At 40.7% G+C, this 26,321-nt stretch overlaps 4 protein-coding genes across 5 annotated transcripts; 2 read left to right on the forward strand and 2 right to left on the reverse strand.

The window, feature by feature from the left end:
• Positions 1 to 10,711: 10,711 nt before the first annotated feature.
• tufm (Tu translation elongation factor, mitochondrial) lies at positions 10,712 to 14,986 on the reverse strand. Its single transcript, XM_087839722.1, has 10 exons — positions 14,854 to 14,986; positions 14,074 to 14,120; positions 13,845 to 13,983; positions 13,554 to 13,720; positions 13,165 to 13,434; positions 12,776 to 12,908; positions 11,968 to 12,072; positions 11,674 to 11,825; positions 11,346 to 11,465; positions 10,712 to 11,156 (listed from the first exon to the last, which is right to left on the reverse strand). The coding sequence occupies exons 1-10, from the start codon at positions 14,984 to 14,986 to the stop codon at positions 10,986 to 10,988; spliced, it is 1,437 nt and encodes a 478-aa protein (XP_087695848.1). The 3' UTR covers positions 10,712 to 10,985.
• A 600-nt stretch (positions 14,987 to 15,586) lies between these two features.
• hspbp1 (HSPA (heat shock 70kDa) binding protein, cytoplasmic cochaperone 1) lies at positions 15,587 to 20,429 on the forward strand. The gene is made up of 8 exons (XM_006809141.3): positions 15,587 to 15,733; positions 15,958 to 16,088; positions 17,511 to 17,727; positions 17,809 to 18,033; positions 18,430 to 18,585; positions 19,144 to 19,240; positions 19,335 to 19,446; positions 19,706 to 20,429. The coding sequence occupies exons 2-8, from the start codon at positions 15,969 to 15,971 to the stop codon at positions 19,784 to 19,786; spliced, it is 1,008 nt and encodes a 335-aa protein (XP_006809204.1). The 5' UTR covers positions 15,587 to 15,733; positions 15,958 to 15,968; the 3' UTR covers positions 19,787 to 20,429.
• On the reverse strand, positions 19,787 to 21,872 carry tmem86b (transmembrane protein 86B). The gene is made up of 3 exons (XM_006809142.3): positions 21,605 to 21,872; positions 21,196 to 21,439; positions 19,787 to 21,005 (listed from the first exon to the last, which is right to left on the reverse strand). Exons 1-3 carry the CDS (start codon positions 21,653 to 21,655, stop codon positions 20,554 to 20,556), a joined length of 747 nt encoding a protein of 248 aa, XP_006809205.1. The 5' UTR covers positions 21,656 to 21,872; the 3' UTR covers positions 19,787 to 20,553.
• A 691-nt stretch (positions 21,873 to 22,563) lies between these two features.
• Positions 22,564 to 26,313, forward strand: aspdh (aspartate dehydrogenase domain containing). Of its 2 annotated transcripts, XM_035916085.2 has the most exons (8): positions 22,567 to 22,641; positions 22,811 to 22,867; positions 22,958 to 23,102; positions 23,269 to 23,353; positions 24,566 to 24,715; positions 24,808 to 25,031; positions 25,119 to 25,258; positions 26,099 to 26,313. In XM_035916085.2, exons 2-8 carry the CDS (start codon positions 22,813 to 22,815, stop codon positions 26,134 to 26,136), a joined length of 837 nt encoding a protein of 278 aa, XP_035771978.2. In that variant the 5' UTR covers positions 22,567 to 22,641; positions 22,811 to 22,812; the 3' UTR covers positions 26,137 to 26,313. The 2 variants fall into 2 exon arrangements, with proteins under 2 accessions (XP_087695849.1, XP_035771978.2); XM_087839723.1 differs by having other exon boundaries at positions 22,564 to 22,867.
• Positions 26,314 to 26,321: the final 8 nt, after the last annotated feature.

Below are 26,321 nucleotides of genomic sequence, written 5' to 3' on the forward strand. Positions count from 1 at the left end.
TGGTCCTGTGGGTTGTATTAATCACGTGACAAGAGCCAAGGTGTGAAAAAAGGCATGAAACTTCATCTCCCGCTATCATGTGAGCTGCCTTGATAAATGCTCAAAGATGAATCAGTTCATCTGGAAGTTTTCACTTGGCATCTCATAACTCATCCAAGTGAATTCTCATTTCTTACCTGACTGCAGATTTCTCAGACTTTATAAACGAATAATTTTCATAATCACCAAATGTAGCTCCATTGTCACGACCACTGATCACTGGCCATGAGTGTAAATTTAAAGAGAGTTGATTGTTGATAGGACAAACATCTTCACAAACCTTAAAAAAATCCAGTTGCCTTCTTTTTAAGCATTCAAGATCATGACCTGGATTACTGACACGCAGTTCAAAGCCAGCTGGATTCAGCGGTTATCCTGCTAGATCAACGACCACCCCATCCTCAGCAAGTCAGAGAAACCGATACGCAGCATTGTTTGCTATGTGGAGTATAAGTAGACTAGAGTGGAAGCACAATCAAATATACCTGCCTTCAACTAACCCAACAAAAGCACAGTCGTTGCCTCGTAGCAATTGTAAGAACACACAGACCCACAAATCCACTCCAAAATCAGTGCCGATGCCCCACAACAACTGTGGAGGTAGATTATAGTGCAGAACAGCCCATGTCCCCTATCACAGATTTCACTCCTCCATATAACTATGATAAGAAAAAGTAGAAGTTTTTTTGTTGAGGAAACGTGGCTTAGCTTATAAACTACGACCAAGACAGAGATTATATTTTTATTAGTGGGCCTTTTGTATCCTCCACCGATTAAAAATGCAGAGAAAAGGCTTTTACAATCAGTATTACAGTAAATGTTGCAGCTATAGCTTGGCTGGTGATGAAACTAGACCATGGAAAATGAACCACAGATATGCTAACATGCTAACATTAGCTTACAATGGATTTGATCTGAGCACGTCCTTTATTATCTACTGCTAAACCAGTGACTCCACAAAAAAGAGAATTTCTTTGGATGTTTAAACCCTGTAATAATGGAAAGTAAGCATGTTTGCTAGGTTTATCTAGATAACTTCACCTGGTGTTACTACCAAGGTCAGCAATGTTTCAGACATGCTTTGCTCACTTACAGCCCCTGAGCTACGATTGTACATTTCGCAGTTTGAGTCACAACTCTCATTGGAAATAAATCTGTCCGTTCCTCTCAGAGGCAACAGACTATGAAAATAAAAATAAAACCGCCCACTTTTCTCCTTATAAATGTTATCCTGCAAATCAAAATGTCAACTTGAGCTGTGTGGATGTGAAAAAATATATTTAGAAATAAGCAAAGACTAATAAGATCTAACGACTCACTGTTAAAAAAAAAACAAAACAAAAAAAACTTGAAAGTTAATTTTGGAGGGACTCATTGGCAACAGAAGAGTCTAATTAAAGTCATCTGAAATGAAGCACTGTGCCATATGTGACCCATGGGACACAGAGTGGGCTAATACTGTGGCACATCTGAGCCCTTTATGAGGACAAATCCAAAAGGGGATGCCTGACACAACAACTATGTTTATATAAAGTCTGTTGATTCACAGAGTCTCAGATCAGAGGGGATTTTCAGAAGATATGTCATATTTCTTTCTGCAAAACAGGTATTTAGAGTGAAATCAGAACATTTTAACATTCACAATCAGTGCAAGCTAATCAAATCTTGTGCAAGATTCCTTGAACTGTTTATTCATTGAGATTAATGAATGTGAAAAAAAGCTAAGCAAAGCAAAGTGACCCTGAGCGTCCTAGTTTTACTCTGACCTGCTCATCTGGTGGAAGACGACATGCAGGGCTAAAAAAAAGACATGATAACATCCACTGAACAGATGCACTTTATTAATTTTTGTTCTGCTATTTAATCTCTTTTTAACAGTCTGATGCTTTTCCTGAGGAGGGAATATTGTCTTAATCTTCCTTTTCGTCGTAATAAGAATAATAGGTCAGACTGTGTTTTATCTCAGGAGAGACAAATTAGTTTCCCCTCCATATTCATCAACTAAAAACTCCATGTGGGTTAACTTAGGCGCCTAACTGCCATTTCAGCACATTTCAACACATTTTTATATCTCTATATATTGCTGACACTGAAACTATCAGAATAGGTTTGCTCTAGAAAACAAATGTTGGTTCAAATGCATCAAAGAGTTTTTCCATGTAAAACAGCAAAACGTTTAATACATCTGTCAGTGTATTGTAAATACATTTTTTGCTTCTGATCTGTCAGGCTGAATGCTCATAATTATAGACAGAGAGATATATACACTCACTAGCCAGCTGCCCAGCTCTCTTAATCAAATGTCTCATCAGCCAATCACATTGCAGCCACTGGGGAAGAAAAGTGATTTGAATGACTTTGAACATAGCACGGTTGTTGATGCTGGTATGAGTCTTTCAGAAACTGCTCATCTACTGAGATCCCACACAACAGAAGAAAATATTCAATGAGTTCCCTGAAAAAACGCTCTATTGATGGCAGCGGTCAGAAGAGAATGGCCAGACTGCTTCAAGGAAAGCATCATATAATCATTTGTTACATCCAAAGTATGCAGAAGAGCATCTCCAAATGCAAAACACGTGAAATCTTATAGCAGATGGGCTACAGCAACACAACGCCAGACTAGGTGCTGCTCCTGTCAGCTAAGAACAGGAAACTGAGGCTACAGATTGCACAGACTCACCACAATTAGACAGTGGAAGATTGGAAAAAGGTTATCTGGTCTTGTAATGTCAGAATCTGGCATGAACAGGATGAAAGCATGGATCCATCCTGCCTTGTTTGAACCATTCAATCAGGTGTTGATGGTCTAATGTTTCAGGTGATCTTCTGGTGGCAGGTGAACACATTGTGTAGGCTACCTAATAAAATGGGGGGTGAGTGTAAGTTGGCACACGGTTTTATAAAAGTAAGGGATCGGAATTTTTAGTGTCTTGAGAAATAAATAAACTGGAAATACTCTTTTTGCCTAAAGGATTGAAATGACATCTAATGAACTGAACATCTCTGACCTCATTTTGCTCTTTTCCACTAAATGCATTTGAAGCCACACTTTTTTTGTTTCCTTGCAGAGTTTTGTTTGTTGTGCGAGACAACACCTTAAAAGTGGGAGATGCACTAACAAAAAGAAGAAAAAAGAAAGACTCCTCCTCTCATTACCACAATAAAATCTGTCTGATAAAGCCAAGCTTTCCTTCTTTTCTGCCCTTTGTGGTAGTCAGACACTAAAGACATGAATAATCCTACAATAAGCATCTGATGAGTGCGTATGGTGTAGCGTGACTGAGGAAAGTAAGTGAGCCGTTTGATAAGCAGAAAGGAATGGACTTTGATTTATGGCTGTGATTTGGTTTGAGGGTATCTGGTTGGGGTCAGAGGTTTCTTCTTTCGCTCTTATGCAACCAATCAGTCACGTCTTTGCATACACACACGCAAGACTTGGCAGTTCTTTTGGATTTCGCTGCCCTGTAACCTTGAGCACTTGTAGAGGGATCACATGCACATATATTCACACCACAGAAATCTAATGTGGAGCCTTCGTCACTGTTCCTGCTGTTGTTTAACAGGTTATTAACAGGTTATTTTCACTTTCACAGTCACAGAAAGTCTCCACTGATAGGAAACACTCCAAATGTGCTGGTGGTACCTCTGTCTAATCGTAATTCTACCCAGATCTAGTTTTACTCAATTACCAGCTAATGTGACCTGGCATATCAGGAGTCAAAGTGAGGCTGTGAGAAATATTAAACTCGTGGCAAACTGTTCTGTATTTAATTACATTTGACTTTCATGCTATTAGTGCCAAATGAAAGCACAATCTCTTACTTTTATCCGTCTGTATCCTCTGAGATGTGCTGTGTGTGATGAAAGGAGCACTGAGAATAAACCTGGGATCCTTCCCACCCACTCTGCACTGTTGTGGAGGATGAGAAGCCGTTGAGGGTCAGTCTTCAAACATGCAGAGTGGGTTGCTGACAGGCAAATTCAGCCTTAATTGGACCAGCTCTATTCTTTACCTCAGCTCCTAGAAGGAGGTGGAGTGTGGAAAAAAGAAAATAACATGACGCAGCACTAACAGCTGCATTTCCGTTCCTCAAGCAATAACTCCGGACATTTTAGACCTAGATTATATTCTATAAAGTCACGCATAGAGTTCAATTTGCTGAACTTACAAAACGCTGCAAACTCATTGTTTCTGTTTTGGTCAAGAAACAAACAAACAAAAGAAAACTTAACCCCAAAAGATGACACACTCTCTCTGTGCAAGAACATATATGGCATGGGTGCTACTTAACACTTTGCTTCCTGTTCCTGCATGTTCTATCTGTTGTTAAAATGCAACACATTGTTTTTAAAAAAAGGTTAAATGTTACCAGACAGTATTTGGAACACATTTAAAAAAGGCAAAAAAACCCAGAAGGATTGCTAATTTTGCTAATAAGCCAAAAAGTGCCAAAAAGTCAAACCACTGCCACGGCTGCTATACCCCCTTACAAAATGCCCAGTGTAGATGAGTTAGTGAAACAACTAGTCTTATGGTGTCTTGTGATCAGTGTTGGGACTAATGCGTTATTAAGTAACGCGTTACAGTAACTACGTTATTATTGTGGTAACGCGCACGGTAACTAGTTATTATGCCAAAACCAGGAACGCGTTACTCGTTACTGGGATTTAGATAGGCTCGTTATTCGTTACTTCGTGTGGTGGCTATCGCGGAGCTTCCACAGATTCAATAACATTAGCAAGTGGTGGAAGCCAGCAGGTGGATGAAGGAAAAGGGAGGCAAGAGGAGAGACCCGAAGCGGCCGCTGGTCCGAGAGTGTCAGGTGAACTGAACTTCAGGTAAGAAGTTATAACCTGCAGTCCATCTGGGTCAGATATGAACCAAGTTTAGGTGGAGTTTATTTTCGTTATGCTGACTTTTTCGTACTGCGTGCTAGCTAGCATGACGGAGTTTCTATACAGCTGGGTGGGTGCTATGTTACTGATGTTGAACTTTATTTTGTTCATAAGGTTAATTATTAGAGTTGCCAACCGTCCTGTAAAAAACGGAATTCGTATTCAGAGAAAATATCACGCGTTTTATATAGAGCTGAAAAGGAACACAGTTTGTCCCGGACTTCAGCTACAATGTAAAAGACACAAAGTTGGAGTTATTCTGTGTCTTTGCTGCACAGCTGCCTCTTCTCCTCTCATTCTCTCACCCTCCCTCTCCTGTTTCTACTTCAATCATGAAACTGATCAATGATCAGCTGATCGGCTTTTCTCTCTTGTTTATTTATCGCCCACTTTGCGCCAGAAAGAGGAAACCAGCGGATGTCACGGTAAACAACAGCAGCACTTTTAAGCTTGACCAGCTGTTGTTAGAATTTATTTAATATTAATTAAGTATCAGCTGATGTTTGCTGGAGCCACAGCTGTAAACCTGCTGGTCATGATATCGGTTTGAATATGTGGTGAGAGGGAAACATGAAGATGAAACCAGGAGATGACAGCTGGTAACTGTGCAGGGGCGGGTCTAGCAAAGTGTTGCCAGGGTTCCATGTAGGGCATTAAAAGGGAAAGGGGGGCACAAGGAAATACTTTTCTTATTCTCATTTAAAATGTCTCACTTTTAAAAAAATAATTATCTGAGTCTTACAACAAACGATTGATAGATTGATACATATATACCATCAGAACAGTGTACATCACTGTCACAACAGTGTTTATTTTCATTCAAAGGCTTTATGATTTTTCCTATAATGGTGGGCCGGTCTCTAGTCAAAATGCCCGGGACGATTTTTTTTGTCCCAGTCCAGCCCTGTATGCAGCTCATCTGCAGTCTGGTGTTGCCTACATCTTCCTATTCAGAAGGCAGAATTTCCGAGTTCTGAGTACAATCGAAAGCACCACGACTGCAGTTTTTGTTTGTTTGTGTTGGATGTAAAAAGCAGGCTAGGATAGAATCAGGCGTGGGATTTCTCTCGTGGAAATGTGCACATTATTTTTTCCTTTCTATTGGCAGGTGGCACAGTGCACTTGTGGCAAGTAAGCAAGCTAGAAGACTGGCAATCTTGCTGGGTATCCAGTTACGGAAGCAACACATTAACAAGAGAATTCTGAGTAAAACCAAAGTTACTTTCCCTAGTAACTAGTTACTCTGAAAGTAACGAGTAACTTGAAGTAACTGAGTTACTTTTGATAGAAGTAACTAGTAATGTAACTAAGTTACTAATTTAAAGTAACTTACCCAACACTGCTTGTGATACAACATACCCCCTCTATACTGCTCGAGGGTGTAACCATCGATATCTTTGCATCTGTCCATTGCCAACTATTACATCTTGCACAAATCCAGCTGACTTGTCCAGCTTTCTGCACACTCTGTTCAACGTCCGTATACTCGTCACCACACCGTGTCTATGTGCTAAATAGTATTTTGAGTTTAATCTCAAAATGGACAAATTTTTAAAAAAAAAAATCTTCTATGTGTCTCTAATGCTCCTTCATAAAATGTGGCCCTTTTAGAGAAGACAAAAATAGACGCAGCACTGTTGTTGCCTCCTCATTTCAGTTTAGTGGAGCTGAAAATGTTTAGGACAGGTTCAATAACAAAAACAGCCTGGAGCTTAATGTTGCTCCCATGTCGCTAATCATCGCTTCAGCAAAACCTTAAAAGTTGATTTGAGGTCTCTGCATTTAGATCCTAGTTCAGCTTGATATAAATCCTAGTTAGCCAACATTCATGTCCTAATAATCAGGCTTTGGGTAATGAGTCTTCACGTTGATAACGAAACCATTAAAGCTCTCGCTGGCCTTCCAGTGTCACTTCTAACCAAGACTGAACATGTCACGGAAACCACTGCAGCGTCTTTTTGCTATTATTATATTATATTGCAGCTTTTCCTTCCATTAACAGCAACACCGAGCAGCTAAGGCGGCGTCATGCTATTCTTTTGAGGGGTGTGACCAGCTCAAAGGTTAGAGTAGTGCACTCGTGAACGTAACATAGCTGGTAAGAAAAACACCACCCTGTCTGGGAAAGACTGTGGGAGGAAATCAGGGCGTTTTTGACTGCAGTGTAAACTATGATCAAATTCTAATAGAGGCTGTGCTAAAGAAGCCTGCTTGGATATCATTATGTAATAAAGAAAAGGGGGAAAAATCTAAGAAAAAATGAATTACTCGAGAAATGTGACTGTACACAACAGGCGCGACCACACTGACCTGTCGGGAAACTCAAGCTACAGTTTGCACAGGCTCACCAAAATTGGGCAACAAAAGTTTTCCAAAGTTTGGAAAAATGTCACCTGGTCTGATGAGTTTTGTAAGAATTTAAGTAGCGTGAAAGCAGGGACCCATTCTGCCATCTTCTAATGGCTGCTTCCAGTAAGATTTATCACAAACCTCAAATCAACTCAAACTGGTTTTGGTGAGTTCACAGTCACCAGATCTCAATCCAGCAGAGCATCTTTAGCATGTGATGGAACAAGAGAGTCACATCATGGACGTGCAGACAACAAATCTGCAGCAGCTGTGTGATGCTGTCATGTTAACATGACATAGACCAAATTTTTGAGGCAAGTTTCCAGCACAAAAGCATTTAAATGGGCAGCACGGTGGTTAGCACTGTTGCCGCACAGCAAGAAGGTCCTGAGTTCAATGCCACCATCAGGTCTTTCTGTGTGGAGTTTGCATGTTCTCCCAGTGTTTGCGTGGGTTCTCCGGCTTCCTCCCACTGTCCAAAGACATGCAGTTTGTGGGGATAGGTTAATTGATGAATCCAAATTGCCCATAGGTGTGAAAGTGAGCGCGGATGGTGGTCTGTCTCTGTGTGTTGGCCCTGTGACAGACTGGGATAGGCTCCAGCACCCCCCGCGACCCTGAAAAGGATAAGCAGAAGCGAATGGAAATGTTTAAACCAGTCTTTATCAAAACATGATTATAATCAATAAAATTTTATACTGTCTGTGAATAAAAGCTTCTTTTTTTTTAATTCAGGCAACCAAACAAGTTATGCTGAGAGCTAACAGAGGTCCAACCTAACCCTGTAACCAAGTCTCGACCCTAAAACATTTCTTGTTGCTAAAATGAAGACAAAAACTGTTGTTGCATGATTCAGCAAACATGCCCAGCAGGTTTAAACACAGCTGAACCACATTCACACATTAGAAATATCCTGTCTCAGAGTGACGCTGAAAAACTAGTTCATGCATTTATTACTTCCAGGCTGGACTACTGCAATTCATTATTATCAGGATGTCCAAAAAACTCACTGAAAAGCCTTCAGTTAATCCAAAATGCTGCAGCAAGAGTACTGACAGGGACTAGAAAGAGAGAGCATATTTCTCCTATATCGGCTTCCCTTCATTGGCTCCCTGTTAAATCCAGAATTGAATTCAAAATCCTGCTCCTCACATACAAGGTCTTAAATAATCAGGCCCCATCTTATCTTAATGACCTTGTAGTACCATATCACCCTATTAGAGCACTTCGCTCTCGCTCTGCAGGCCTACTTGTTGTTCCTAGAGTATTTAAAAGTAGAATGGGAGGGAGAGCCTTCAGTTTTCAGGCCCCTCTTCTGTGGAACCAGCTTCCAGTTTGGATTCGGGAGACAGACACTATCTCTACTTTTAAGATTAGGCTTAAAACTTTCCTTTTTGCTAAAGCATATAGTTAGGGCTGGACCAGGTGACCATGAATCCTCCCTTAGTTATGCTGCAATAGATGTAGGCTGCCGGGGGATTCCCATGATGCATTGAGTTTTTCCTTTCCAGTCATCTTTCTCGCTCTCTATGTATTAACAGACCTCTCTGTGTTGAATCATATCTGTTATTAACCTCTGTCTCTCTTCCACAGCATGTCTTTTATCCTGTCTTCCTTCTCTCACCCCAACCGGTCGCAGCAGATGGCCGCCCCTCCCTGAGCCTGGTTCTGCCGGAGGTTTCTTCCTGTTAAAAGGGAGTTTTTCCTTCCCACTGTCGCCAAAGTGCTTGCTCATAGGGGGTCATATGATTGTTGGGCTTTTCTCTGTATCTATGAAGCGCCTTGAGGCGACTTTTGTTGTGATTTGGCGCTATATAAATAAAATTGAATTGAAATTGAATTGAATTGAATTCAGCATTAAGTGTTAACACACAGCCAAGGTTTGTATCAGCGAAACATACTACGGTTTTCAGTCTGGTCATCTGTGTCTGTCTCGCAGAGGTAACTTTGCTCATGGAGATGTTTACCCTCCAGCTGAGCACATCACTCAGTAGTACTTGCTGCTCCAGCCTCGATTCCTGCAGACATACAGTATTTGATTACAGCACGGAGCTGATTGGATTACAGGAGGCACTGACTCAAATACCGACAGCAAACATGGAGCAACTGGAGCGCTTCCTTCTGGGAATGAACGAGCAGAGGGACACCGACTGCTCAGTGCACACTGAGGTCAGGCTGGCTGAGACCTGCTGAAAGGCTCTAAAGTCGAACGCTGTCACCATCCAACAGCTATGAAACAATATTCCCATTAATCTCATTTGATGCACATGGTTGTTTGGTTATGTTAAAAAAAAAAAACAGTTTTTCTTAACCTGAAAAATTTGACCTGCAGTATTGACTCTTTTTTGAATGAGTATTTGGGTGAGTTTTATACACTGTGTGCACCCACCGTTTAATGTAAACGTTACTTATCCTCATGTTAGTTAGTAGTTCATTTGGTTGGCCTCTGCTTTTAAAGAAACTTCACCCTCAGCCTCCACCTTTGCTCAAATCAGGGAGGATGGGTGCAGCACACATGTAACTGAAGAAAACAAAGAAAAACAATCATGAACGCTACTAAATTATCCCTCAACCCATATAAACCAATCATCTAGAATACAGTGCAGTGTGATTTTGTGTATTAAAACAAATTTAACAAAAATTAATCATCAATCCATTCTCTTATGCTTATCTGGGTCGTGGGGGCAGGGGGGGCTAACCCAGCTATCACGGGGCGAGAGCCAGGGTACACCATGGACAGGTCGCCAGCTCGTCACAAAGCTAACACAGAGAGGCAGACAACCATTCCTACTCTTTAATTAACCTGACCCCACTAACTGTGGGAGGAAGCCAGAGTACCCGTGAGACAACATGCGAGCATGCATGTGGATCAAGACTTTTTCACATTGCTGAGCATCAAACTGTTAATGAGGCAGCTCAGCAAAATCCTGTAGTTGGGTTTGTAGTTTGTTTTCAGTGTGTTATATCTCATAAACAATACAACAGACTTTGACTCTTTGATGAGGAACTTCTTTGCTGCCCTCCTGTGGCTTCTTAATCTTTCTACACACAGGGATGCTGTTTGTACTGTGCAGTCATGTTGTGTAAAATATAATTGTAAGTGACTGACTCGATGTGAGACATTGAGGAGACTTTCCTAAAAGTACAATAAAACATAGTTTTAAATGAATGAATTTTCTGCATTAGTATTTTTTTTTTTTTTACCAAACTATAAATGGTCCCATTTAGGGAAAATTACCAGGACATTTTCCTCTTTTTAACTTAACTGATATTTTTTTTGTTTTGCAGTGAATCCAAAGCAGTTATTTACTTTTGTCAGCAATCGTGTTGTTTAAAAAATAAAATAAAATCTTCTCTGCAGCATCTGTGTTGGTTTAACAAGCACATGAATACACGAGCAAGTAGCACAAAACAAAGGAGGCGGTTTTATTATTAAATACATTTTATTACATTAATGACAATGTTGACTGACAGTGGAACATCACAGGTGTTTTAGTCACACCTGCACAACAGAGCCATGCGTTTTTGCGAGTCCTCTCCTGAATCCTGTTCATCTGCGTGTGTTTATGTATTGTTCGTTTGTATTTCTATAATTATTCGATCTGACCAGACACAGACAGCCACACATTCAACCTCCTGCCTGACACACCCCCTCAACCCACTCCCTCCCTGAGCCCAGCCCTCTGCAGAGTCCCTCCTCAGCCCCAGTTGCACTGGTCTTCATCTGTAGTGGTCATAATCTCTGTGACCAGCCCGGTGCCGATGGTCCTGTTTCCGTCTCTCAGAGTGAACCTCTGGCCTTTCTCCAGAACCATCGGCTGGCGGAGAGTGAGCGTCAATGAGGTGTCCTCACCTGGCATCACCATTTCCTAAAGGAAAGCAAAAAGAGCAAGAAAACCATCAGTTTCATCTGAAATCAGTGTTTATAAATGCAGAAAGCAGTAAATGAGAGGCAACAGCAGCTTTAATCACCACTCAATGCTTCAAACAACACCTGAAAGGTTTAAGATGTCTTCACATGACATACAGCACTTACAACTACACACACAGACACACACCTTGTCAGCAGGTAAAGTGACCCTGCAGGCCATGTCCCAGGTGAGAGAAAACATGACGGGCATGAAGTTGGTGACAAACGGCTTGTGTCTGCCTCCCTCCTCCTTACTCAGTACATAGACCTGTAACACAGACACACACAGCAGAGTTCCAGTTATATATAAACACGTACTACTGCTTATAAAACTGTGATAACTGTAGAAAACTCATCAATAATTTTTTTTAATCTCAATAAAAGGTGGTGCTATTCCTGATCTGTCCACTGAGTGTCACGCTGCCCCAATTTAAATAATTAAAACCCTCTGTAGTCAAACTCTGTGGCTCTCACACCTGAGCTCTGACTTTCTGGTGAGGCATGATGCACCCCGGCTTGCACATCACCATCCCTCTCCTCATGTCCTCTCTCTTCAGGCCTCGGACCAGAGCGCCCAGGTTATCTCCTGCCTCTGCCCGGTCCAGAGACTTGTGGAACATCTCAATACCTGCACGCAAGAAAAATAAAAACAAAAATTAACTAAGCTGGAAGACAAATGAAGGGGATGCACACTTCAAGATACATTTCATTTGCAAGCTGTCATGTTTTATCCACGATTTCATATCTTAACATCATAGGAGGTTCCTCACCTGTCACTACAGACTTGAAGCTGCGGTTGTGACCCACAAACTCACAGTCGTCTCCTTTCTTGATGACGCCCCTCTCCAGAGTGCCCGTCACAACCGTACCCCTGCCTGCAACACAAGCAGAAACCTTCAGACTCAAAGTACACAACACTTTCGCTCTCAGGTCAGAAACAGAGTCGGAGATCTGCAATCTTCTTACTGTTAATTGGTAAAATCACTAATAAGTTGTGCTACTGACGCTCCAAAGCTGTGACTGCATCATGAAAAAATTAACTTTGAAGACGTCCTTGGTGGGATATGAAAAACAAAAACACCGTACAAATGTTTCTTTGTAGCTTTGCTGGAAGCTGCACTGTTCAGTACAGCAAAGCTCTGCAACATGTGACAAAACTGCACAATACATCACTGGAGCATCGATCTCTATGGCAAAGTTGATACCCAGATTTTCAAGCTCAGGTTCTTTTGACTCATTTTACTGTTTGCATATTCATTTCTTTTATAAATTTCTTTGAATCTTTATTTGTACTTTGCCTAAAATATTTAGAATTGTTGTGCATGATGACAGTCTGACAACGTAACGGAGCCAAGGATGGTTAAAAATTCAGCCTTATTTTTTAAAAGAGTCAATCTTGATTTGGATGTTTCGATTTTTGGGGTCTGCATCCTGGTTTAAAAACAGTTTATCGTTTTCTTTTGTTTTTCCATTTGCCTACAACTTTACATGATGCAACCAATGGAAATCAAGAGAAATCACCATTATTTCTACCCAACTAGCTTCAGACTGACAATATCAGATAGCGTTTTCTCCTACCTGGGATTGAATAAACCCCTTCAATGGGCAGAAGGAAAGGTTTTTCCAGCTCTCTTTTGGGCAGAGGAACGTAAGAGTCCACAATCTCCAGCAGTTTCATCACTGCATTCACGCCCAGCTCAGGAGCTTTGTTCTGAAGTAGAGGGGGGAAAATCGAATTAAAACACATCACATTCTAGTTTGAAACTTGTTCTCCACCACTGAGGAAAATAAAATAAATCAAAATACAAACTTGCCTGAGGTCACCTCAAAATCTTGACTTGACAGCTTTAAAATTCAAATTATTTTCTCAGAAGCTGAATATTTGAGATTACCTAAAATTTTGACTTCCGGATGTCAAGATTAAATTGCTCTGAAATTTCATTGACTGACAAAGTGTTTCTCTTCACCTCCAGAGCACAGAGTGCAGAGCCAATCACAACAGGTGTGTTCTCGCCGTCGTAGCCAAACTCCGTGAGCAGCTCGCGGATCTCGATCTCCACCAGCTCCAGCATCTCCTTGTCCTCCACGGCGTCCGCCTTGTTTATGAAAACCACCACGTGCTCTACGCCGATCTGCCGGGCCAACAGCAGGTGCTCACGTGTCTGAGGCATCTGGCCGTCAGTGGCTGCCACCACCAGAATGCAGCCGTCCATCTGAGCTGTGCCTGTGATCATGTTCTGAAAAAGAAAAGCAGACACATTTCTAATAGGATCAAACAAACAGGCGGGATTACAACCTGCTAACATCAGGCTGCATCCAGGTAAAAGAAAAGGAAAAAAAAAAGAAAAAAGAATACCTTGACATAGTCAGCGTGTCCAGGGCAGTCTGTGTGAGCATAATGTCTGTTGGCTGTGGTGTATTCTACATGCGAGGCGTTGATGGTAATTCCTCTGGCTTTCTCCTCTGGAGCATTGTCAATGTCCTCATACTTCTTGTAGCGGGCACCACCAGCATCAGCGAGCACTGGGGAGGATCGAATATAGTGATAGAAATTCACTTTACAAAATTCACTAAGCAAAGTTATTACACACATTAACACCAGACTGTGTCCAGACCGGTGTGACAGCAGCAGCTTGAGTGGGTCTACCTTTTGTGATGGCTGCCGTCAGGGTGGTTTTGCCATGATCGACGTGGCCGATCGTCCCGATGTTTACGTGGGGCTTGTCTCTGCTGTATGTTTTCTTCGCCTCCGCAGCGAAGGTTCGCCGGCTCAGAGGCACAGCACACTGCGTGACAAAGAAGAACCCAATAATTTAACCACTGCAAAAAATCCGTGCTTCACAGCGTGCAGCATGCCGTTTCATGCAACTACTTACCAATTTGAAGGAGCTGTGCAGGAGGCTTGGTGAAGAAAGCTGAAGGGCTGAGAAGAGGGAATCAAAAAGTTGGACAAACTTACATAAAGAGTGACTATTTGGTGCCACAACACAATAATTAAAACATTGCCAAACATATTTAAACTATCTATCTTTTTAAAATGCGGAAATATGTATTCATTCTGTGTCAGTAAACATTTAGGTGTCCATGCCATGATTTCCCTTTCAATCAGTGGAGGCGTGCCCTCACATAGATGAGATTAGCACTGACTGCCACACACATTTTTCCCCAAAATCTCAGCCAGCATGTCTGCACAGCTCCGGATGTATTGCACTCGCACCGGCCGTGATGCTTCTGTGCCATATAGAGCGCTAATAAAAAGAGTTTTGCATAAACCAGGCAGGTTATATCATGCTAACAGCTGCAGCTAACATTAATCCATTTTGATGACTTTAGATCCAAAAAGGACGGCGTCACCTCTCTTTAAAGACTACCTATATCAACAGTATGTTTCCCTTCGTTTCTGGTTACCAGGTGCTGATTTTAGAAATCATTCTTCATCCTCGGTTAGTCTTATTGTTAGCTAACCGTCACTGGTAACGTGACCTTGCTCTGCTGTCGGAAGACACAGCATCACATTTTATTTTCATATTCTTGTACTTCTAAATGTCCGAATAATGTTTGATTTTATGTATAAATCAATAAAGTTGGTGTAAATCAATTAGCTGTCAGAAATGCAAGCAGAGTCACATAGTTTAAATGAATTAAACAATATTTACCGGACAAACACGCACGCAGCCCCACAAGCGCCGCCATCTTTCCTGGCTTGACAAACCAAAGACGATCGGAATTCAAGAAAATAATCCCCCAGCCCCAACGATGTCGTTCCTTTACGTACATGCACATGCGCATGTTTAAGCAAAACAGTAACTATTAATATAACTACTACTAATACTACTATTGTATGTTATTATATTAGACTAAGCAAAAGACTAAAACCCATTTAAAGAAAGTATGAGTTATGTAGCTATTATGATAAAAATACGAGAGCAATCCCAAGTAGCCTGAACTTAATGTTTGTTAATAATATGTTTTCTGATATCTAAAAGGCAAATATTATTTTTTACATTCATTATTAAGGTGTGTGTATTTTATAACAGATACATAAATAATACCAAACATATCGCAATCGATATGCCTTTCATAGTTTCTTCTGACACGTTTCTTCTGGGATTTGCATATATTTATTTTGATGTAATTAATTCTCTTTGTAAATTGTGCGTACCAGCGTTACTGGATTACCGTAACTATACTAGTATAAGAAAAATTGGGTCTATGAATTTTTAAATATTGAGGTAATACTGTCAGTCAGATGTTCAGCATTATAATTTTGAAAGGCTGACTTTAAAGCAAAAAAATGGAAAGTCTAAAATGACGTTGATTTGATAGCAAAGAGTATCCAAAAATTACTTTGCTTGCCCGTTTGGTTTACTTTTTACGGTAAAACATGGCGCCCCCCTTGCCACTCGTGAGATGAAGAGCTAGCTAGAACGTTCCAGCACTTTCACGTTTCTGTGTTTATAGAGGGAGAGAGCTGTATCTGAGCTCAGAGAGAAACTTTGTGTGTTACCTTTACGTTGTTTTGGAGTCGGTTTAAAGGTAAGTGGGCAATAATAACCGTTGTTATAAGAGGCTAGCAGCAGGTTTTGCATTATTAGCAGAGCTGTATGTTTGTAGTAAAGTATGATCCTGGTATATAAACTGTGGGGCTTTACCTGGTACCACTGCTAGTACTCTTAAATTAATTTGAGGTTATTTTGAAATCTTCCTTTAGTTGTCTTGTTGATTTTTTTTTTCTTTTCTCCACTTTCCCCACCCTTTAGCTGTTAACACCATGTCAGAAGACAGGCAGACCAGGAGACATCCCCAGAACCTCCAAGGGGTCCTTCAGCTCGCAGTGGAGGCTGGATCCGCTGCAGAGGGTCCTGCCCCTCCTGAACCCATGTCAGAAGAGGTACATACTTGTTCCCTAAGCAGGATCAGGCCAGATGACCACACAAACCGTTGGGTGTCGACTTTGTAGCTCACACCAGGACACACAAGCTTGAAGTATAGCTTCATAATGTGGCTTTGACAGAACTGAGGCTTAAATAAGTAGAATGAGCAACTAGTCAACTAAAAGCCTCATTTGCATGGGGATATAAAAATAACATAGTAGAGTAGGTCCAAAAATGATAGCAACAACAATAATAAATGCTTTTGTTTTTACAGTAGCATCTAGTAACATGTGTTGCTCCGCTTTGCAAAACATCCCACCATAAACTATTGATATATCACATTTTCATAGTTTTCAGAGTGCTTTGAGAGACAAAAGTATAATACTGCATTCAAACAGAAAGCCGGACATTGTGGCCAGAAATGAACAGGACAAAACTGGATCACAGAAAACTTTTAATTTAAGTAGTGAACAAGGTATAGAAATTATATCAATCAGAACTGCTGGCAGCCCCCCACCCCACTCAGTCCTCAGTATTTTGGTAGGAAGGGGATATCTTTGACAACACTTAATAAGTAATAAGTAAATAGATAAGTAAATAAATGGCATTGCCATTAATGATGTTCTCTTTTTTAGAGTTAAACTCTTAGCTTGATCTATCACAAATGTTTTTATTCAGTTGTCAGCCAATAACTGATACTACTTCGGGGCTCGATATCTTAAACCTACAGTGCTATGTATACTGCTAATTTGCTGTAGATAGTTTTTCAGGCATGCTTCTTCTTCTTGTGTCCTCCCTTTCTGCAGTTTCCTCAAATTCAGGAAACTTTGCACACCATGCAGCTCTCTGGGAATGACCATGTTGGCCCTAAAACACTGTTTCAGACTATTCAGTCTTTGACATTTTTTTAAATTTCAATTCAAGAAATTGTAACAATGTTTAAAGATAAAATGTTAAACTGTTTTTTGCTAAGTTTTCTGTTTTGTGTAGACACAGCAATGGCCTTGTCTCTTAAGTTTGATGCCTTTGTTGTGCTTGAATGTCAAGTGGTTCAACAGACAAACAAAGAAGCATTCTTCTAACAATGGTCAGGTAGAAGGACTGGACTCAAAGTCACTTTTTTAAAAAAGAAGCCAATGTTGAAAGAAAAACCTTGAAAGACCTTTGGAAATCCTGGAGAGTTATTGCTCAACAATTGCTTAAAAATTCAAAGAAAGTCTTTCTTGGAAGTCAAATATAAAGAAATGAGGAGTGACTCAAGACTTTTGTACAGTAATATATAATTGCACATCACTTGAAATCTCATGTGTCTGAGTAAAACACTGATGTCCACATCCTTTTTTTTTTTTTCTTAATGCGTGTTTGGAGGTATCACATCAGAGAATTTGAATTCAGCATGACAAACTGCTTCAGGCTCTTTTTTTGTGCCTTTCTTCCAGAGGAAAACATGGCTGAGAGAAGCTCTTACAGAACTGTGCAAAGGGCAGATGGATGAAGTGGAGCAGATGAAGCAGTGCTTGGCTGTTCTGTGCAAAGAAGGAAGTGAAAGGGAGAGGGGTGGAGAGGAAGAGAGGGAAGACGATGATGAGGACGATGAGCGGGAAACGGCCTTTGAGATGCTGTCCGAGCTGTGTGAGAATCTGGACAATGCCAGAGGTAATAAATGGTATTAGAGCAGAGGGCACGCTAAAGACAGCATGTGTTCACTGTACGCTCACTGCATCCTGTCCTCTGCAGACCTGATGACCCTTGGTGGGCTGGAGTTGTGCGTCTCCCAGTATCTTAATCATGCCCAAAGTGGGTTGAGGTGGCGTGCTGCCCAGCTCATTGCCTCCTGTGCCCAGAACATGCCACAGCTGCAGTTCCACTTGCTTAGCATCGGGGCGCTGCCGAAGCTGCTGCAGCTGACAGATTCTGACCCAAACCCCACCGTCAGGGTGAAAGCTCTTTACGCTGTCTCATGTGAGTAGAGCCATAACGCACGCATGCTTCAAAACTGAGCTTCATGACAACAAGTCTGCAACCAATTGCTGCACATCAGTCATTTCACATACATGATCCAGAACCTCGGATTGTCCATGTCACAGTCTGCGAATTTTAGTGCGGTCAACAGTTGGTTCCCATAGTTGATGTTTTAGATGGACAGGCTATTCAACAGCTATTTTTAGCGGCCAGCCTCCCAACTGTGTCACCCGTGTTTATGATATTGTTATATCTCATGTTTCCTCTCAATTCAACTTTAAGCCTAAATTATCTGTTGCTTTCTTCTTTAGTGCCAAATGACACATGGCACAGTCTTTTTGTCCCAGCTCTGTGCTTCACAACACTCAACAAAACTGTGTCCTGTCGTAATCATAGGTCTGGTTCGAGAGCAGGAGGCAGGTCTCCAGGCCTTCCTGTCCCACGATGGATTCTCAGTGCTGATGCGAGGCATGCAGTCAGAGAACGAGAAGCTCAGAACCAAGTCGGCTTTCCTGTTGCTCAATCTGCTGATGTCACATCCCGAACAGAAAGGTATGGATGGGAAGGACATTCAGACAGGATAGCGCTGTAAACCTGCACCAGTACCAGTAGGTTTACTTTGACAATACAACACTTTGTAGCCTTTTATTAAGACACAACATGGTTTAATAATGTCTCTAAAAGCTTATAGAGACACCTTTTCTGTGGAAAATGAATATGTTTTATTTGCAGCTTTGCTCTTCCTCCTTAATTAGTCGCCAATATGGCAAGTTCTGCAGTTAAAGGGTAAAATAACATAAAAAGTTTTTAAACGATTTTTTAACAATTAAATCTCGTGTTAAAACTTTTATACTTTCTCCCTTTTAGTTTTATCCTTGCAGTATGTGTGTTTCTCACTGATCTTGCTACCTTTGTCTGGGAAAAACTATTTTATTCTTAACTACACATACATAGTAGACCATAACAAGAAGAACCACAGCAGATTTTTTACTTTGGATATTTAATTGGTTTACTCTTTAAACATCTATCTAAAGTTTTTGCAAGCTTTCCTTAAAACATGGCTTGATATACATAAACTCAGGTATATTCCTGATTATTTCCCCCCCGCAGACACACTTGTCGCCATGGGTATGGTACAGCAGCTGGTATCAGTTCTCCGTACACCGCATTCACCCGTCCATGAACATGTGCTTGGTGCCCTTTGCTGGTAAGAAACATTCATTATGATACTGAAAATCTGACATTATTTCATGGATGGTATTAGTAACTGTACCCGTCCTTGTTTTCTGATGGTGGTGTAGTCTGGTCGAAGACTTTCCACAAGGGCTCAATGACTGCAGGAATCCTGCTCTGGGCCTGGAGGAATTACTCAGACAGAGATCCAAAGAGCTCCAAGGCAAAGAAGAAAGTCAGGTAATTCATGTGCCTGAGACTCAGATCATAAAACTGGATAGAAATGTTGTGATTATGCTATAAAATTTCATTTCAGTCATGAAATGTGTTTTTTCCATGTAAAACTAGAGGTGATTGTGGTTAAAGGCTAACTAGTTGTAAACAATAAAGAGATATATAACTGATTTTTTATTTTTTTAAGTTTAAAAGACTGAAAATTTAAAAAATAAGCTGAATCTTCCATTTCTGCCTCTTAAAGTCACATGTTTGTTTCCAACAGGAAGAACTTGATTTCTGTGAGCGACTCAGGGTTATGTGTTTCTCCAGGCAGCAGTCAGATGACACTGGGATGGATCGTTGATTTTCTTTTTTTTTTCTTTGCTTGTTGTTGTGTTTTTTACCCTGACATGTTTTGGCATCAGTATGAAAAGATAACAGAACATTGATGAGCTGGGACATGTTTTTTGTTGTTGTTGTTGTTGTTGTTTGGTCTGTTAAGACAGTTGCACGTGATCCAGTACCTGGATTTCACTGTGTAAATAATTGTACTGTATATTGTAATGTATAAAACAACTATTTCAGTCCAATGTTTGCCATTCTTAATATCTTAACTGTCATCCCAAGCATCTCCATTAAAGGTAGTATGTATAGTACTCTATTTTAATTGGCAGAACACAAATGCTGACTTTAGTTAAATCTATTTTATTTTATTATAGTATGCTTTAGTTTTTCAGTTCCTGTCTCTTTTCAGTTTTTCTTGAAACAAAACTCCCAGTTGTTGACATAATATTTATTACTGTTAATAAAACATGGGATTACGTGTATAAACATACAGTATAATGAGCAGTTCACATCATGCCACCATATGCACAATCTACATGTAAACATGGATGTCAAAGAAAATATTTTGATCATTAAATCACAGAATATAAATATTATAAACTGAAGTTTACTGAATGTTTTTCCATTTCATTTGGAAATAAATTCTTTCATTTTTAGAACATTGCAAATTGAATGTATTTCCCTTTCTTTGTTTCTTTTTTTTTTTTTTTAACCACTTGCAGCAAATATTTATGGAAATGGAGAGCTAATGTAGTACAAGCTTTTGGAGTACAACAGGGATACTGGTTAGGACCTCTTCCACTTTGAAAACTCATCCGTGTCCTCTACTGCTTGCATGTCACCCACAGCGATTAGAAGCTGTGCCAGATAATAGGTCACCATTACAACAGTAGTACCGTGCTGCATTGGTGCCACCACCTTAAAAACTTGCAGAGACAGCGTTGCGTCAGATACCATGAAGCTCAGACTTCCCAAAAGTGTTGCTATGTTGCCAGTTCTAGCTGCTAATAGACCCATTAGAGTAATTAAGACAAAGTAGACTCCAACAGCTGGAGTTAGCACTTCAGAGTTTGGGTCCTTTTGCAGAAATGGAAATAGAAATGTGTAATAACCTCCTCCAACCATAAACAGGATCAGATAGAGAAAACGGCTCCAGCAGGAAGAGGAGTTTTTTGTGTAACGACTGGACAGGAAGGAAACTGAGTACAACAGATGAGCCACAGCAAATGCACCCATTCCTGAAACAGATATTGAGGACATAATGGGCATGTGATTTGCAATTTATGAATCCTGGAGTGTTAAATTTACTCTCTGAAAGTAACTATTACAAATACTTCGTACAATAATGAGGCATGTGCAAGCAATAGACCTTTCATAAAAGAAAAAAAATGCTCAATTTTTTTGAACTCATCCACCACCAGCGCTTACCATGCAGGAAAAGCTCAGGCCACACCAGGCAGCAGTCACCAACAGCAGAGAAGACCAGTCCTCCCACCACACCTAGGACACTCTGACCTCCATTCCAGCTCAGCACCACTGCAGCCAATATGAGTACTGGTGCAGATTTGACACCTGCAAACATGATGGACGGGGGCGAAGCAGGAGTCCAAAGGTAGAAGTACAGAGCTGCAGACAAAAAGAAAGGCAAGAGAGACAGAAAGAGAGCACAGGACTGATAGAAATGGACAAAAAGAAAGAAAAGGGAGAGATGCATCAAGTTTTTGTACAGAAGTAGATTCGAGTTATGATTTCAAACATCTCCTTTCCACCTGGTTTCACTAAGCAAAGTGCTGCTAGAAATAAAGAAATACTGGCTGTAAATAGAGGTGAACTGTACCTTATTTCTCCTCTGCCGCCTGTGATAGGCGTGAGTCTCAAGGATGTCCATCTTCTCTCAAACAGCACTGCTGAGACTTCTCAGAAGGATAAAAGTGTCCTGACTCCTTTGTTTCTTCTGTCTTTACTGTCTTGTTTGCCAGCGATCCTCAGCTCCAACGATCCTCAGCTCCTGTACCCCTCGCCTTGAACCTCTGTCGTGTCTTTCAATCTGCCTGTGTTTCATGTCGATGAACTTTAGACCGATCCTCACGGTCTGATTGCGCTCTGATAATCAATTCGCTCCCTGTTTTGAGTTCTGCTGGTCAAATTGCTCACCCTTGACCTCACCAGCAGGATTACGTTGGTGACATCAGCACAGAAGGAGCAAAGTTGAACTGTGCAGGTGTAATCACTGTGAAATGTAAACGTTAATATCAGGAAACTGACTAAACCTGATGATTGTTGTTGTTGAGACTTTTTATGTCTCAATGTTTCATAAAACAAATGTGTAAAATTTTACAGGAAAGGATTGGATTCTTTGATAAACAGCTGTAAATTTGTTATAACAATACTGTTTTTTTTTTTTGTGGCAACTATTCCAAGAAATGTGGATGGTTATGAAAAACACGCTATGCCAAAGCCCCATCCAGTTTCCAGTGCTTCACATTTAAAGGAAAGGAAAGGGCTCGTTTGCTCATAAATACTGATGAATATGACACATTTCTTTTGTTTGTGATCAAAGAAAGTATGAAACACATTCTAACATAGAAGAAGAATAAAATGCTTTGTATGTTGAATGATGTTCAGTGCTCGTCTTGACTGGATTTTGTTTCGAAAATTTCAAACAATTACATTTTTTGTACATAATATTTCTGAAGCTGAGATTTAAGTTCAAGCAGATGGAGGAGGAGCCCTGCGTGTAATAATTTCACAGAACTGCAACAATGATTAACTACAGGCTACTCTGAGTCAAACTTTGTGCTTTGCCTGAACACAGTTCTTGCAGCTCTGGGCTGGTTATTGAAATTCAAGGTGTGGGACAACGCTGGAGGGGGTGTAAGTTTACTGGGTGTATAGAGTAATAAATGCAGTAACTGTACAAGAAGGGGCTGATATCAGGTAGGGCTTAAGGTCAATATAGCCATGTATATGTGTGCATGTGTATTGGTTTGCTTTGCGACTGCACTCTGGGCTTTTATCTGCTTTGTTTGCTTCCTTTGTACAGCTATGGCGACCGATTCTTCCTCTTTAAGGATTGGAGTCGTAGGATTTGGACATCTAGGTTGGAATTCCCCTTTTAAATCCCAGGCAAACACTCTTTAAATTGCTGTATATTATTTCCTGACAGCATGTGCATGTGTGTGCAATTTAGGTCAGTACCTAGTGGAGAGGATCCATAAAGATGGACCTGCCCTCGGTTTGACTCTGGGTTTTGTCTGGAACAGGAATTCTGGCAAGCTCAGTGGTTTAGTCCCCTCTGAACTCATACTTGGGGATCTATCGTCCTTTGCAGAAAGGTGCAAACACGTGCATAAGCATTAAAAACCCACGTGCACACAGCATGATTGTTCTGTGCACATGTGTTTTTATGTATTAAATCAGGAACGCTATAAACATGTGCTGTATTTATCTTCGGGAATTTCCCTTCTGAACTTTGAGGAATAATAATTGTGTGTTTTGCAGGCGATGCGATGTGATCATTGAGGTGTGCCATCCTCAAATAGTTAAAGAATTTGGGCTCCAGTTTCTGTCTCAGTCTCATTTCATGGTGAGCTACTTCTGATTTTGCTATTTCAGTGAAACAGCTGGTACATTTCTTTGTTGTTGTTGTTTTTTTTATAGATTCTTCCAGTGTTATATTTTATTTATAGTACTTGATAGATTTTATTTTAACTGACTGATACAGTTTGATTTAAATTGGTCATTTTTATGATTTCATACCATTAAATCATTATCAGACTGAACCACTGATACGAGGCAGAATGGGTCCATCCTTTCATGTTGTTTACAACAAAATTGGACCCTACCATCTGAATGTCCCAGCAGAAATCAAACCTCATCTGACCAGGCAGCATCTTCTTTTGACTAATTTTGGTGAATATGTTCAAACTGTGGCCTCAGTTTCCTGTTCTTAGTTGACAGGATGTGGTCTTCCGCAGCTGTAGCCTGTCTGCTTCAAAGCTGTGCATTGAGAGATGCTCTTCTGCATATCTTGGTTTTAACGAGAGGTCAGTTGAGGTACTGTTGCCTAAGGTACTGTGAGCGTACATAAAATGGACAGAATATCATGTCATTCAACTGTAAACAATCACCATCTCGGTCCAGCTGAAGGTTCTTAAATGTTCTCCTCCTTGGAGAAAAGTCCTGCACTGTCCTCTTCACTGACCCCTCAAAAGTATTTGACTGTTAAGCACAACTCTTTCTCACAAACTACTCATTCCTCACATAGAGAAACAAACTGTTAATGTTAATCATAACTTTTACTCAACCATCAGAAATAGGATGGCAGAGAGAGCATCTGGCTATTTAAATTGGCTATTTGCTTTGCAAATAAGGAAAATGTTCATTTCTATACTTCAATGTTCACTTTTTTGCAGACAATAGTCTTTTATATGCTTCAGGATTAACCCCAGCAAAGTCTTACTTCACCCTCATCTGTTTTTGATACTTTCCAATTAACACTTCTCAGTCACAGACTGGTTTTAAATGCATAAAAGACCAAGCACACGGTATCTCCACTGCAGCTGTGACTATGAAGCATTCTGCAAATCACATTTTAAATATATCTCCACATTAACGTTTGCAGAATCTCACATGTACACGGGCGTTTGATAGCATTTGCTTTGTAGATTTAAATTCAATAACAGGTTCAAAATTCAGTGTCGACAGAAGGTCATCCTAACCCACAAACTCTTGAGAAGTCAACGACACTTCATCATTTGTTTTGCACCTTAGTTTTTCATTTTTTTTCCTTCTCTAGGTGGGCTCTCCATCTGCCCTTGCTGATCCTAATCTGAACCAGAAGTTGAGTCAGGCTGCTCAGAAGTATGGCAGGACTCTCTACGTCCCCAGTGGTGCATTATGGGGAGGCCAGGACATCCAGAGGCTGAATGACAGTGGGAAAATAAAGGTAAAACAAGGATAGTCCACAGTGTTTAAAACCATGGAAATTAACATATAAGTGATTTAATGTTGCTTTTTCCTTTCATGGTTTATTTTTAGGCTTTGTTCATCAGAATGTCCAAGCATCCCTCCTGCTTTCGGCTGACAGGAGACGTCCTCACTGACTGGACGGAGGGAGAAGGCAGGCGTGTTTTGTTCAGAGGCTCCGTTGCAGAGTTGTGCCCACTCGCTCCTAACAATGTGAACACCATGGCGGCAGCAGCAGTGGCAGCAGGGACACTGGGCTTCACTGGTGTCCAGGGAGAGATTGTGTCAGATACAGCGTGAGTGCTTCTAAAAGTCGGATTGTTTGTTTGAAACCTTTTACATCCTGCCTGCATCTTCCAGCCTCATGTACCTTCATGCCGCAGGTTAAGAGACTACCATGTGGTGGAAGTGGAGGTGACTGGGCCTGATGGTTTCTCAGTACACACAGTGAGGAGGAATCCAGCCAAACTCGGGGCTGTTACTGGCAGCGCAACTTACAGCTCTTTCTGGAATAGTTTACTCAGTAAGTCCTAAATGACTGCCAAACACTTTCTCAGTGATTCTGATGTAAAGCACTCTGTGTCACCCTTTTAAGGTATCTATCATGTCAACATAAACACCTCCAAATTGTACTTAAGCACAGCAAACTCCTTAAAGTAGTTATAAACAGGGATGAAATGCTCAGAGCTACTTTTAGACCTGGTGCAGTGGGCCTTGTGTTCCTCGTGTGCAGGACAACGCCTGACCTCATGTGTGCAGAGCGTGCAGGCAGTTCCTGGATGATGAAAGCGGTGGTGATTTAATTTGCTGTAATTTTAAATTCAGGTTCCAAATGATTAATGGCTGGTTTCCGGTGACCGTTGTTGAATCATTTCGCTCTCACTCAATTACTCATATCAATATCTTATGTGTGGTTTAAGTGTTTTATTAATTTTTGCCATAATGCACACACACACACAGACACAACACTATTACAGTGGTGAGTGCTCATATTAAAGTATAAAACTGTAAAACTAAGTTTTACAGGTTTTTCTACAGCTTTTTATGAATCTAGTAAATGCACATATATTTATATATTCATCTCCAGCACATGCACCATGAGAATAAAGGATTTCAAACCCATGATGACACCTGCTTTCGTTTCCAAGGGGAAAAGAAAGAAAGAAAACTGGCTCATAAATGGCTTTAAAGGAAGTTTCTCTCAGTTTATGAACTTGGGAGCTGCACCGAGGCCAAACATAAGATAAATGGGGATTGTATTATGTGTGATAGCATAATAGGTCCTCTTTGAGTGTGGAGTACGATGTGTATCAGTATGTTTTTCATGTGAAGACTCAGATTTTTACGTTTTTGTTTTTTTCAGTTTGCAAAGGTCACGGGGGCAGAGTTTACCTGTGCTGAAACAGCCAAGCACTTTGGAGGATTACCTACAACGGAAGAAGAGGATTCACTGCAACATTTAAGCTGATCTGAATGATTTATGAAGGAGATGCTGTGTAGATAAGATCAGTATGTTACAAAGAAGCAAATCTTTGGATATATTTGTTCCAATAAACTGCACAAACACAATGAAAGAAGAGCCCGTT

The sequence above is a fragment of the Neolamprologus brichardi genome, chromosome 4 (genome assembly GCF_056152115.1).
Source record: "Neolamprologus brichardi isolate AB-2024 chromosome 4, ASM5615211v1, whole genome shotgun sequence".
Taxonomy (NCBI): Eukaryota; Metazoa; Chordata; class Actinopteri; order Cichliformes; family Cichlidae; genus Neolamprologus; species Neolamprologus brichardi.

What these genes read in the sequence shown, in the direction of transcription:
- tufm (XM_087839722.1), bottom strand. Translation starts at nt 14,986, where the DNA reads ATGCGCATGTGCATGTACGTAAAGGAACGACATCGTTGGGGCTGGGGG. An exon ending in GACACGCTGACTATGTCAAG is followed by an intron (nt 13,435 to 13,553) that starts GTATTCTTTTTT and finishes TTTCTTTTTCAG; the next exon opens with AACATGATCACAGGCACAGC. An exon ending in AGGGGTTTATTCAATCCCAG is followed by an intron (nt 12,073 to 12,775) that starts GTAGGAGAAAAC and finishes CTTGTGTTGCAG; the next exon opens with GCAGGGGTACGGTTGTGACG.
- hspbp1 (XM_006809141.3), top strand. Translation starts at nt 15,969, where the DNA reads ATGTCAGAAGACAGGCAGACCAGGAGACATCCCCAGAACCTCCAAGGG. An exon ending in GTCACATCCCGAACAGAAAG is followed by an intron (nt 18,586 to 19,143) that starts GTATGGATGGGA and finishes TCCCCCCCGCAG; the next exon opens with ACACACTTGTCGCCATGGGT. An exon ending in AAGGCAAAGAAGAAAGTCAG is followed by an intron (nt 19,447 to 19,705) that starts GTAATTCATGTG and finishes TGTTTCCAACAG; the next exon opens with GAAGAACTTGATTTCTGTGA.
- tmem86b (XM_006809142.3), bottom strand. Translation starts at nt 21,655, where the DNA reads ATGGACATCCTTGAGACTCACGCCTATCACAGGCGGCAGAGGAGAAAT. An exon ending in GGCGGCAGAGGAGAAATAAG is followed by an intron (nt 21,440 to 21,604) that starts GTACAGTTCACC and finishes CATTTCTATCAG; the next exon opens with TCCTGTGCTCTCTTTCTGTC. An exon ending in GCCTGAGCTTTTCCTGCATG is followed by an intron (nt 21,006 to 21,195) that starts GTAAGCGCTGGT and finishes TATCTGTTTCAG; the next exon opens with GAATGGGTGCATTTGCTGTG.
- aspdh (XM_087839723.1), top strand. Translation starts at nt 22,729, where the DNA reads ATGTATATGTGTGCATGTGTATTGGTTTGCTTTGCGACTGCACTCTGG. An exon ending in CGTAGGATTTGGACATCTAG is followed by an intron (nt 22,868 to 22,957) that starts GTTGGAATTCCC and finishes TGTGCAATTTAG; the next exon opens with GTCAGTACCTAGTGGAGAGG. An exon ending in CTATCGTCCTTTGCAGAAAG is followed by an intron (nt 23,103 to 23,268) that starts GTGCAAACACGT and finishes TGTGTTTTGCAG; the next exon opens with GCGATGCGATGTGATCATTG.